At 36.8% G+C, this 12,584-nt stretch overlaps 1 protein-coding gene across 6 annotated transcripts in view; it reads right to left on the minus strand.

Moving 5' to 3' along the window:
• kiaa0586 (KIAA0586 ortholog) overlaps window positions 1-12,584 on the minus strand; it is a 121,238-nt gene that overhangs the window by 65,449 nt on the left and 43,205 nt on the right. For all 6 annotated transcript variants that reach the window (XM_077238964.1, XM_077238963.1, XM_077238962.1 and 3 more), the window contains 3 exons: window positions 11,399-11,603; window positions 8,902-9,012; window positions 6,614-6,837 (listed from right to left, as the gene is read on the minus strand). In XM_077238964.1, the coding sequence (XP_077095079.1) occupies window positions 6,614-6,837; window positions 8,902-9,012; window positions 11,399-11,603 (540 nt within the window). The remainder of the gene's footprint in view (window positions 1-6,613; window positions 6,838-8,901; window positions 9,013-11,398; window positions 11,604-12,584) is intronic.

Raw genomic sequence — 12,584 nt, forward strand, 5'->3', positions numbered from 1 at the left:
GATTAGATAATTGCATTAATGAGAATTTGAACAGGTGTTCCTAATAATCCTTTAGATTATTGAGTGTACATAATATCTTGTAAATATTTATTTTTATAAAAAATAATGGTAACACTAGTTCAGGGTGCAATTCTCACTATTAACTAGTTGCTTATTAGCATGCATAATACTAGGATATTAGCTGGTTATTAGTACTTATAAAGCACATATTAATGCCTTATTCTGCATAACCATATTCTACATGCCTTAATCCTACCCAATACCTAAACTTAACAACTACCTTAATAAGCAGTAATTAAGTAATTAATTACTTAGGAGTTTATTGAGTTAATAATTAGTTAAATAGTAGTAATAATTAAGAATTGGACCCTAATCTAAAGTGTGACCAAAATAATATAAATAATAACATCACTAATTAACTAGTCGGTTATTGGATGATCCATCCCTACCACTGACCAATGAGAATTTCAACCTGACATTGCTTTTTTCCCCACCAATCAAAACCTATCAAACGTCAGATGTACGTCAAGTGCGATCAGGAAGAAAGTTTGGATTTTGAAATTGCACAAACAATGCAACATAAACGGAAGCCTCCCAATGCAGCCAGAGCCAAGAGTCTGGTAGAGAAGATGATTGGAAAGAAAATGTTTCAATGGCCGAGCAGCACAGATTCAGCCTTCCTACAACAGCTGGCCATGAAAAAAAAAAAAAAAAAACACAAAGAGAATGAAGCTCTACTGATCCTTACCCAACATCCAATGGACCCTGTCCGCAAACACACACACAAAGAGTTAGCCATAGAAAAACTGAGGGCACAAGGACTCACTGTTCCACGGACACACACAGCTGCCCGCAAAATCTCACAAGCCGCTTTCGACACAAACAGGCTCTGAGATGAAGGCCCTGGCTGGCCATTAAAGCCTTGTCACAGTGTGTCTGCCGAGCGTCTGCCGCGTGATGGATTCGCCTAATCAGATGATGCTTGAAGACACTTGTGATTCCAAATGGAGCACAATTGATTCGAGCGGTGAGAATGACCTTCAATTAACCTCTTTAGACGACCCAGCATTTTCTTCACTGTTTTTCAACTGAGCCCCTTTAAACTCCTTATTATCCAGTAAATTTGGGCTTCTCGGGAGGGGGGAAAGTGGAAAATGAGCCATAAAGACTATTTAGCACCTCGCTTTATTCACATTCTCTCCACAAAAATGGAGAAATTCATGACAGATCTGGAGAGAACGAAATGAAAGCATGCAAAACCTTGGGTGCCAGAAAAAGATAAAAGCTTCAATTACTGCTGATCGACAAAACTCAGAATAAGAATTATGAGTGTATTGAGAGATTAGGTATTCTTTTGCAAGAAAATCATGCTCCAAAAATATTACTGATTGAAATATTTCCCAAAACATTTTTTTGGGGCAAATATTAGAACACACATTATCTTGTTTACAAAGCAGACTTACCCAGTTCTATGCTAAGAAAGTAGACTTAGCTGCTAGCTTGACAGGCAAAGCCTAATTGTAAAAGCAAAGGGAGGGAAATATTTAATTTGACCATATTTAGCTTAGTATTATAATTTGATGGGTGACTGGTAATTAAATATGCAAAAGACACCATGTTAATATGTAATTTCTATTAAAAAAAAATCATGGTTAAGAATAAATAGAATAAATAAAACTATAAAGGTAATTTTCTAATAGAATACCTACTGTATAAAAAAAGTTTTTTAATATTTATGTGATCAAAAGTGACAGTAAAGATGTTTATATATACAGTAAATGTTAAAAGTTTTCTATTTCAAATAAATGCTAGGTTTTTTTCTACTCAAACAATTCTGGAAAAAAATGTATCAGTTTCCACAAAAATATTAAGTAATTGTTTTTAACATTGATAATAATATGAAATATTTCTTGAGCATCAAATCACAAATTTAGAATGATTTCTGAAGGATCTTGTGACACTAAAGACTGGAGTAATGATGGAGAAAATTCAGCTTTGCCATCACAGGAATAAATTATATTTAAAAAAATATTCTAATAAAAAACAGTTATTTTAAATTGTAATAATATTTACCAATATTACTGTGCCTTGGTGAGCATAAAAGTCTTCTTTCAAAAATCTCAGAGACTGAGACTTACTATTGAATGGTAATGTACAGTAGGTTTGCACATTTGATGATACGCATCGTAAAATGATAAGTAATGTATTGCTAAAGTAAAGTAAGATCAAAAGCAAGTAAAATAGAAGAGAAATGATTTCAAACTTGGGAAATAGTCTACAGAATATCAGGAGAATAACTGTCTAAAATTCAAGACTGCACCAAATGAGACTTTAGCAAACATCCAACCCAAGCACTTGGTCCGTGATGAACGATAAAAGCACATAATCTCTGAGGTTAATAACGGATGTAATTCTCAGGGTAATTACCAGAATCATCAAGCGCTCTTTGAGGAGCAGTTGACACAACTACCAATTACGTAACTCGATAATAAGACAGTCTTTTCCTCCGAAAGTTATGATGTAAGCCGACGGGAAACTTGAATATAATACAGGTCGAACGCCGAGCCTCAGCTACTGACTAAAAGAGCCATAACGATTATGAGCGTAGACGGCAGGAAACATCAAGAAAGTCAGTTTGAAGCAGCGAGAGGAGTGATAAATCTCAATGCTGACTCCGAAACCCAAAGACTCCGCCATCTGTTGAATTATGCAACACCCTTCATGAGATTTTCAGCACATGGGATGATTACAATTACAAAGTCATTGAAACTCAGACTGAGAAAATATTGCCTTTACCCAAGTGTGGGCTGTAACTTTTTCGGTAGGGGGGTGGGGGGCGGGGAAGGGGGTGCCGCGGCACATAATGAAGGAGAATAAAAAAAGATCTGAAAGTTTCACGTTCGCAAATGCCCTCATTAATATTTCACCGCGATGGATGGCGGGAATAAAATCGAACTTCAGACTCGTTTTGCAGTGTCACTTCCTCAAATGAATGAATCCATCAAGCCCTGCACATAAAGCACGACGTGAAACGCTCTCTCGCTGCGGCACGGGTGGCGTGGGCTAAACCGGTGAACGGGGGAGAGCAGAACAGCATCTGGCACCTCAATCCGTCCGACCTTTCAGAAGAGGAAAAGATCAAAGCCATTAGAGCAGGGAAAGGAAGACGCATCAATCAGCGCGTTTGTGTTTTCATGCACGCGCAAGTATTAGGAGCAGGGCTGATTGCAGCTGCCATTTTGGAGACAATTAACATTGAGGCTGACATTTTGTTTGAAGAGTTTGGATACTGAGATGGGTTTGAGAGGTGTCGGAGAGGGACCGTCGAGCCAGGAAAGCAGACCCTACCGTTGTTGGGCTGTGAAGCTTTCAGCTTAAAACAAAAGCACAATGACATCAAAACAGTCGCAAAAACAGTCACGTTAATTCAGAACACACTGGACAATCAGTGTTATGTATTTGATGTATTTAAAACATTAATTTAGATAGATTGAGATATGATACTGTAGATATGTCAAACGATATTATGTAATTTTTCAATCATATCATAATGGTATCAATATATTGGAAATATTTCAACTAAAACTATGCTAGCTTTTCAGATTAAAATAAGTGGTAACTCTCCCCTCTCAGTACCAAAATATAATAACAATAAATATCAACATTAACAACAACACCAATCATTGCTATTATTATTAGCAAATTAAACATCCAAAAATTTCTGAAAGTAATAATATGTATTATATTATATTTATATTATATCATAGCATTGATTGTTGTTGTTGCCATTCATGATAATGATGACAATAATAACAATAATGATAAGAAGGGTAATCAGTAACAACAACAATCAATTATTTAGCAAATGCTGCAGAAATGAAAAAAAAAATCTTCTACTCATTATTATTATTATCAGTAGAAACAACAATTACCAATGCTGTTATTATCATTATTAGCAAACGAGACATGCAAAAAATGCTGAAATTAATAATAATAATTATCATTATTGTTATTATTATTATAATAACTTATTTAAAATTAATTTAAGGTTTTAAGTCAGCTTAAATGTTGCTGTCTCTGTGCACAAACGCAACTTTTCAGTCCAATTGATACAGTATGCTGATCATATAACGTGCAATGAAATTAGAAAAAATAGATTAAAAATGAGAAAAAGATAGCGTTTTCACTAGTGGCCTGAGACTGTCGTCTTCTTTTTTTTTTTACTCCACTGTGAATCAGTCAAACGCTAATAACAATATTTTAAAATATTTGCGCATCACAAATGGTTCCCTGTGATCTTTCCAGCACTGACGTTGCACTGAGCCCGAGGAAAGCGAGAACACTGCTGTTCTTTCTGCTTTCACAGCCTCCGCATCATATAACAGAAGGCAGTCCTGGGGCGGCCTTCTCCATTTCAGATTCTAAACTGCTGCTTTAGCACTCTGCCGCTGACACGTCTCTATCTCTCCGTATCTCTGGAAATGTGCATGATGTAGGCAGCGACTATGGCTCGGGGTGTATCAGCCATTAGCTGCTCTGTGCCTGGGGTAATGTCACATTGAGAGCAGGCAGAATGGTAAGATTGAGTCTGACCTCCTGCTATAGAGCGTTACTACTCTCCAAGAGACGTGGTAAAGCAGACTCCACCACAGCAAAAACATCACTCTAACCGCTTTGCCTGGCTCTGAGCGTAAAGCGTTTTAAAAGCTGCAAACATAAGTGAATTCATAATTCACAGTGACATAAACTCCTGGTGGTGAGTCTCTATCGACGGCACCATGCTGTGACCGGGGTTTAGGTCTGACTCCACTGACCTAAATGTGACACCTACAATCAAATATTGTTTTTTTCTGTGAAACACAAAATAGATATTTTTGATGTCTACACGCAGCTTTTTCCATACAACGACAAAAAGATTCCATTAAAGTACAATAAAAGTAGTCCATTTGACTCTTTCTTTATGTGTAGTCTTCTGAAGTCATACACAATGCATTCTGGAACTGGAAATGGGGAAAATATGCTTTTACTGGCTTTTCCATTTATTAAAAAAATAAAAAAAATAAAAAATAAAAATAATAATAATAATGATAATAATAATAATAATAATAATAATAATAAATTATTACAATTATTGAGATATGCAAGCCAAAATTTGGCAATTTTTCTGAAAATATTTGAGACATTAATGACAGATATTGCAAATATTATAGCCAATTACTATACTCACTTTTCAATTAACAGAAGTGTCCAAAATATCAGACTATCTTTAGTTAAATAAATAATTTATTTTAAGTTTATTTTATGTAAATGTAATCAATTTATTTTAAATACATTTTTTCTAAATGTTTTCTATGTTTTCTAAATTATTATTATTATAGGTTCATTAAAGTAATTTTTGGATGTCTCATTTGCTAATAATAAATCACTGTAATCCCTATTGTTGTTTAATAATTATTATCAAAAAATGCATTATTATTATTATTATTATTATTTTATAAATATATATAAAAAGCTATAAAAAGTGTAATTGAAAAAAAATACAAAGTTCGTAATTTTGTTTAAAGCTTTTTTAGCCATGAATTGTTGCTCTGTGAAGGATTTGTATAAATATATATAAATAAATAAAAATTCTACATTTGTTTTTCTTTTCAACAAAAAATAAATAAATAAATAAATAAATAAATATTAATTTTTTTTAATTTTTTTTTTTATATATAAAATAACAGCAGCATACGGTTTGGACATGACAGTGAGTAAATAATAACAATTATCATTATTAGTTGAACTACTCCATTAATTGTATTTGTGACCAAGCACATTCCTATCCATCACTAAAACATAAGAAGAATAAAAAAAAATATGGCTGATGGAAAGATGTATTTGAATTATGAACCAATTGCTTAAAGATTAACATAGCTGCGAAAGCAATACTTGCAATTTTCTTTTTAGAATAGTGAGCCGTCAAATTTGATTAAAACCCCACACGGCTGACAAAAAAAGCTTGCCTTTTTTGTTAAAAACGTTTATCTAATTTTCTGTGCCGGGTTTAATGTGATGCCAGAGCTGTTAACCTCAGGCGGTCCCATGCCCTGCTCTCAGAGGTGAATATATTGAGATGGAGCTTGGCTATGGCAGGATCTGGGTAGAGGCCTCCACTGACAGATGCCAATCACAGTGATGGTTCCGTTTGGCTTAGCCCTTTCCTGCCTGGAGTGTGCTCTGAGGCCAGCTGTCAATCAAAATCTCATACCAGTTCACCGCCTCAGCACGGACTAACTTTCACAAGCATGAAAACATTCAGAAGTTAACCAGCAGCACTCTCAGAGGCACAGGGAATTTTGCTACTGTGTTACACCTTATGACTAGCAATTTCTTCTGGTGGATTTCCCCCCCCATTGTCAACACTGATACTCATGAGAAATCGTAAATAAAAGAAAAAAAGAAAAACCAATACTTTACAAAGTAATGTGGCAGTACCATGGTTCAATGATAGTCTCCGTTTATTGTATTCTTACACCATGGTATTTAACTAAAACTGTTAGTGCACTTCAAAAATGTAACAATACCATGGAATTATTATTATTGTCCTTTTTTGTACAAGGACATATCATACCTGTTTTTCGACAGTGCCTCTAACCGCGTGTGAAGTACTTCTCCATCCTTGGCTCTCAAAATGGCTTCCAGGTTTTCCTCTAGAACCTTCCTGCTCTGCCTGACCTGCCTCAGGACCAGTCCTGCATCCTCAAACATGGATGTGGGCGGCCGGATGCTCTTCAGAATGCTGGGTCTGTTTAAAGGAGCATCCCTGACGGCAATTACATCAACCGGCTCTGGGGGCTGCGAGAGAGGAGGAAAGATTGAGAGATATTGGATGCATTTAAATGACTCTGTATATTTGGAGGGGGAAAACAAACTGTCTTAGTAAGAGTGCCGCTCCAGAGAATAAATATGATAAATATTTTGAATGGAATGCTGCTATAAGCCATTACGGGTGAGCACTGCTGTTGTTTTTTTCTCAGAAGCATTTTCAGGACTCAACAATTAGGATTTTTTTTCTGCTGACAGACCAGTAGGTCAGATTTGAATTTGCTTTGCCAATATTTTGACAGGTCTCAATTCAGAAGAGATCTAAGTACTAATAAATAGTTGTCTTGTGATATACAGTATTATTATATAGAATAAATATTAATATAAATAATTATATTTGGCAATATATTTTTTAAATATTTGTTGAAGGTTTTTAAAAGAAGTATCTTATGCTCAACCAAAGCTGCATTTATTTGATAAAAAATTGTGAAATATTATTACAATTTAAAAAACATTTTCTATTTTAATACATTTTAAATTTTAATTTATTCCTGTGATGTCAAAGCTGAATTTTCAGCATCATTACTCCAGTCACATATATCTTTCAGAAATCCTTCTAAAATGATGAATTGCTGCTCAAGAAACATTTATTATTATTATTATTATTATTATTATCAATGTTGAAAACGGTTGTGCTCCTTAATATATTTGTGGAAACTGAGATACTTTTTGATTAATATAAAGTTAAAAAGAACATCATTTATTTGTTCATTATAAATGTGTTGACTGTCAATTTAATGCATTATAATTAAACATTAATTAATTAATAAAATAAAAAACTAGATTTTTTTCTAGCTTTTGAAAAAAAGAGCCAAACTAGATTTTCCACTTAAACATTAACTTTACAACCTATTTTAACTGATGCTTTTATCACAAATCATTCTTTCAATTTCAACAAAACTCCATCTTTAATAGCCACAAGGATAATGTTAATTTTGTAATGGACATTACATAATTTGATATAAAATGTCTAATACACAACAGAAAACCATACTTTTAAGTTTGCAAAGAATAAACACACATATACATGTAACAAATACATGTAAGCAATAGGTAAAGTGATAGTACCGCCAACTACAGGTACCCCTGATTTTTCTCATATTACTGTCGAGGAATGATTATCATTGCTCTTCAAAACTGCATTGTACTAAGGTCTCATACATATCAAATTATATCATCTCAACTGCATGTTTCGATCACGAAAATGGTGTGAAACGTGCGCTAAGAGTTCACGGTCAAATACAGGCACTGCTGCACGAGCCCCGTGTAAATTTTGCCCTGAACCGCTGTATCTTTCCCTGTAGTATAAGTGTCACGTTCCTTCTCGGCAAGCACGAAAGTGGGCAGCCGAGGGTCCTTGGCTGTCTCTCCCTCTCATCCTCTCCTGAATATAAATCTGTCGGAGAGCTCCATAAATCCATTACATGGGCCGGCAGATGCTGCTCTGGCAGGCTCGGCTTGACGAGGGACTCTCTAACCTCAACCCTGTGCTCCTGTCAAACATTCAGCTACATTCGAGGCACTGGAATACTATTAATCAGGCGCTTCCATAGATTTTCTTACAGCAGTAGTTTCTGTCCTCATAATATACTGGCTGATATTAAGCAAAAGGGGCACATGGGGCACATTCACAAGACGTTTACGAGATGAACGGCCAATTATATGACAGAGTGAGGTTGTTTGGTTAAAGCACGCAGTTTGTAATTCACATAATTCAACGTTTTGCACACATACGAATAGGAATCGAAATCAGTGGATGCAATTATTGACTCGGGCCAAAGAAAGAGAAACAATCCTAACCAAAATTTGCTGTGGCTGCGTTTGGGAGGGGTGCCGCGCATTTATTCTGAAGCCCAGGTGTAAACGAGTGATAACACTGATTTATCGAAGCGGTCTCTGAATAACAGCAGGGCTGAAATTGCAAGGATACAAAAGTACAATTGTGCCGTTCTGTTGTTGTGGATAGAAACTGCACAGAAGAGAAGGGCTCGTAAACCTGGAACTGCGGAGGATGGGGTTGCCATGGGAACCTACCATGGAGACGGGGGTTGTGGAAGGAGGCGGGGCCGTGGCGGAGGGGGCGAGATGGCTGCTCCTGCTGATCTGGGTCGACTTGGCATTCTGCACAGGAAACGCATCAGCAGTCTGGAAGGACATGGATCGAGATGGAGAGACTTAGTAGCAAACTACAAAATTAAGTTTGGACTACACATATAAGCAGAAGAGACTGAATGATTAAATGCTACGTTTTAAGCACCAGAGGCAAATTGTGAAACCTATATAATACTTTTTTTTTTTCACAAAATGGCCAAAATTATAGGATATTGCTGGCAGGCACATAACAGAGTGCAATGTGAGTGACATTCCATTAAAACAGGCCAGACGGTGAGACTAGTGACTTGGCTGCCTCAGTTCGAGAGAGAGAGAGAGAGAGAGAGAGAGAGAGAGAGAGAGAGAGAGAGAGAGAGAGAGAGAGAGAGAGAGAGAGAGAGACAGAGAGAGAGAGAGAGAGAGAGAGAGAGAGAGAGAGAGAGAGAGAGAGAGAGAGAGAGAGAGAATGAGAGACAGCTCCTCTCTGACAGCGGCCAAAGAGCATTCAAATCCTGCATCCTCAATTATATGCTAATGTGTCATTTGCTGTATGTTACATTATTCTGGGCTGATGGAATTTTTCAGCCGCAAAAGACGTGCCTGGAAACTCAATGGCTTATTGGGAGAGCGAGGGTGACAGTAATGGATGGAAACAGGCAGTGGCACATTTGGTAAGAACGAAGAGGCGCTGTAATTTATTAGTGTGGGTGGCAAAGAGAAGAAACAATTGAAAAAATTGGTGTCTGGTCAGTGAGCCACGAATGTCTCTGATCCGTGTCTCGGCTTGATTTTATCAGTGGTCCCTCTCCAATTAGATTAACTCGATCCGGAGCTCAACACTTGGACTGTCATTGGGCCTCTTTAAATTACCAGAAACTTGCTGATCAATGGCAAGAGTTGGACAGGGCATATGCTTGTGTATTTATTGTCTGTAGAAATTTGTCCACTGGTAGAGATTTTGCTATACAGGGCAAATACTGCCCTGAAGTATAGCAGGGCTATACTTGCTATAGCAATAGATAGTCTATAATTATACATATATAAGTGGAACTTGGAGACAAAAAATTACTATGAGTAGTGTTTTTTATTTATTTGGATGGATGGATGGATGGATGGATGGATGGATGGATGGATGGATGGATGGATGGATGGATGGATGGATGGATGGATGGATGGATGGATGGATGGATGGATGGATGGATGGATGGATGGATGGATGGATGGATGGATGGATGGTCAAACCAAAAATTATTCTGACACCAGATATACATTTTGGTATTGTTTTTACTAGTGGGTGCTGGACACTATAGAGTGCCCGAAGTTATGACGTCACTTTAGGCCAAAACGCGCAAGTGAGTTAGCATTTTAGCACTTCCGGTTCCCCGGCCCTAAAGTCTATGGGTCTTTTGTATGGGTTTTTGCTAAATCGCCTGAAATAAGGTCTGTGGTTAACAAAGCCTATAAATATTTTCACGTTTTGGTCTATGACATAAAACACACCAGTTATAACCTTATTGTGGTTTTTTAAACTTTATTGTGTCTGCTTGTGGTTTTTTAAACTTTATATAGGCTTCAAAATGTATACATTTTGGATTAACTTGTAAAGATTTTCTTGATAGACAAAACGTGTAAGGGTCACAACTCTTTGTTGAACACAGGTCTTATTTTTTGCGATTTTCCAAAAGTCTATGGGGAAAATGCATAGCTTTTCGATCGAGGGAACCCATGCGCCGCTAACTTCCGAGTTGTCCTACAAAGTGACGTCATAACTTCGGCACTCTATAGTTCATTTATGTAAGTGAGGATAGCAAAATAATGTAAACTGTGACATATTATACCTAAAAATTCTTCATACAGTGACTACCAGTGAAATACTGCTAATTGCTAATGTGATCTTTTTACAACACAGACTGAACAAAATTAAGCATTGCTTGGTAGTTGGTTGATCTCAATTGGTATTATCTAATTGTGTACTTAAATTTAACAGCTGACAGATATTCATCCTAATTTATTTGAGAAACAGTCTATCATCTAAGGATGGCAAAAAAACAGTGAAATATCAACTTTATGATTTTGATTTGATAACTCTTGAGTTTTTGTCATATTTTATTACCATTTTCTAAACTATAGCGAATAAACTGTCATAATGTGAGAAATGTTGAAGGTGTCTGAATAAATTTTGGTTTGACTGTAGATAGATAGACAGACAGACGGATGGATGAGGATATTTTGTCTGCATGCTACAAAATCCACATGAGGAAGCCAATTTTTTGCCATCGAGCTGTTTGAGAATATTGACAAATTAGAAGAAGACAGCAAGTCAAGTTTTAATTGGTTTGGCCAAGACTGATAATGCCACTGCAGAGATCCATTCTAGTAACTAAACCAAAAGCAGGACTATCAGAGTGTGAAAGTTAGAATAGATTTCTGAAGCTCTCACCTGCAGTAGACTCCTCATCTCATTTTTAATCTGCCCCAGATCCTGCAGCATCTGATTGGCTCTTTGCACAGCCGAGATGGATGATGCCACATGTGTATGTTCTCCTTGGTTCTCCTGTTCGTTCTGTGGATTCATGAAAGCTGGTTCTTCTGGTTGTGCACTTCTAGTAAGAGTAGCCGATGCTCTAGGTGGCGTCTGGCTTGTCCTGAGGAAAATAAATGCAGCGAGAGGTCAAATTTCTTACATTAGGTGCAATCATGCAAGAAGCCAAATTATGTACACTTTTCCAGTATGCTATCCTTGATCAAACTAGCAATGCTTTTAAACCAAAATTTCAATTTGAAAGCTGATAATACAATTAGATTCAATTTCAATTACAATTTGAGAACTGACACAAGGTACGAAGCGAACACTTGGACACCAGCGATGGCGATCTCATGGATATATCAACATTTTCCAAACTATTAGTATTATTCAATGTACTGCACTACGAATTACCATATGGAGTTCAGCTGAAGGACACTGAGGTCATCCACCAGTGATGTTCACCTTATTCATCAGAGGATGAGCGCGCACCCTGAAACACTGCCGGAGGACGTCCGCTAATCTGCCCCATGCTTGCACTTCCCTCAGTCTGTCTGAACAGCTCAGCGTTAACACCACATTTGGCACAAGCTGTATAAGGCGTAAAACCTGAATCACCTCAGATTGAAGCTGAAATATGTATTTATACTGGCACATCTGCACGCTGTAATGAAGGGGCCTGAGGGCCCTCAGCTGAAGGGGTTCATCGGGTTCCAGCCAAGGGCTTTTAGTCTGGACTGTTTTCACAGTCTTAGGTTGCCAGTCAATCTAACGTTACTGCAAAGGCCATTTTCCCAACACTACAGTGCTTGTCTAATGTTGAGGCTATTAATCACCGGGAGACGGGTTCAGTTTGCCAAGATCATGCTTACCAATTTGAAATTATACAAAAGACACTTTTCAGGCAGATCACACCTACTTTACTTGACATACTGGACGCAATAGAGGTATACATTTAAACAGGATGTTAAAGTCTGGTGAAGGTTTGCAAATCTTGTGGGGTGTATATTTATATTATATTTATGTCCATAATTTTTGTATTGTGACATTATTTTTAGATAATTAAGTGCATGTTCTGCCAAATTCTCTATACAACATTGAA

The sequence above is a fragment of the Siphateles boraxobius genome, unplaced genomic scaffold (assembly GCF_051911475.1).
Source record: "Siphateles boraxobius isolate OS27281-9 unplaced genomic scaffold, OSU_SipBor_1 22, whole genome shotgun sequence".
Lineage (NCBI taxonomy): Eukaryota > Metazoa > Chordata > Actinopteri > Cypriniformes > Leuciscidae > Siphateles > Siphateles boraxobius.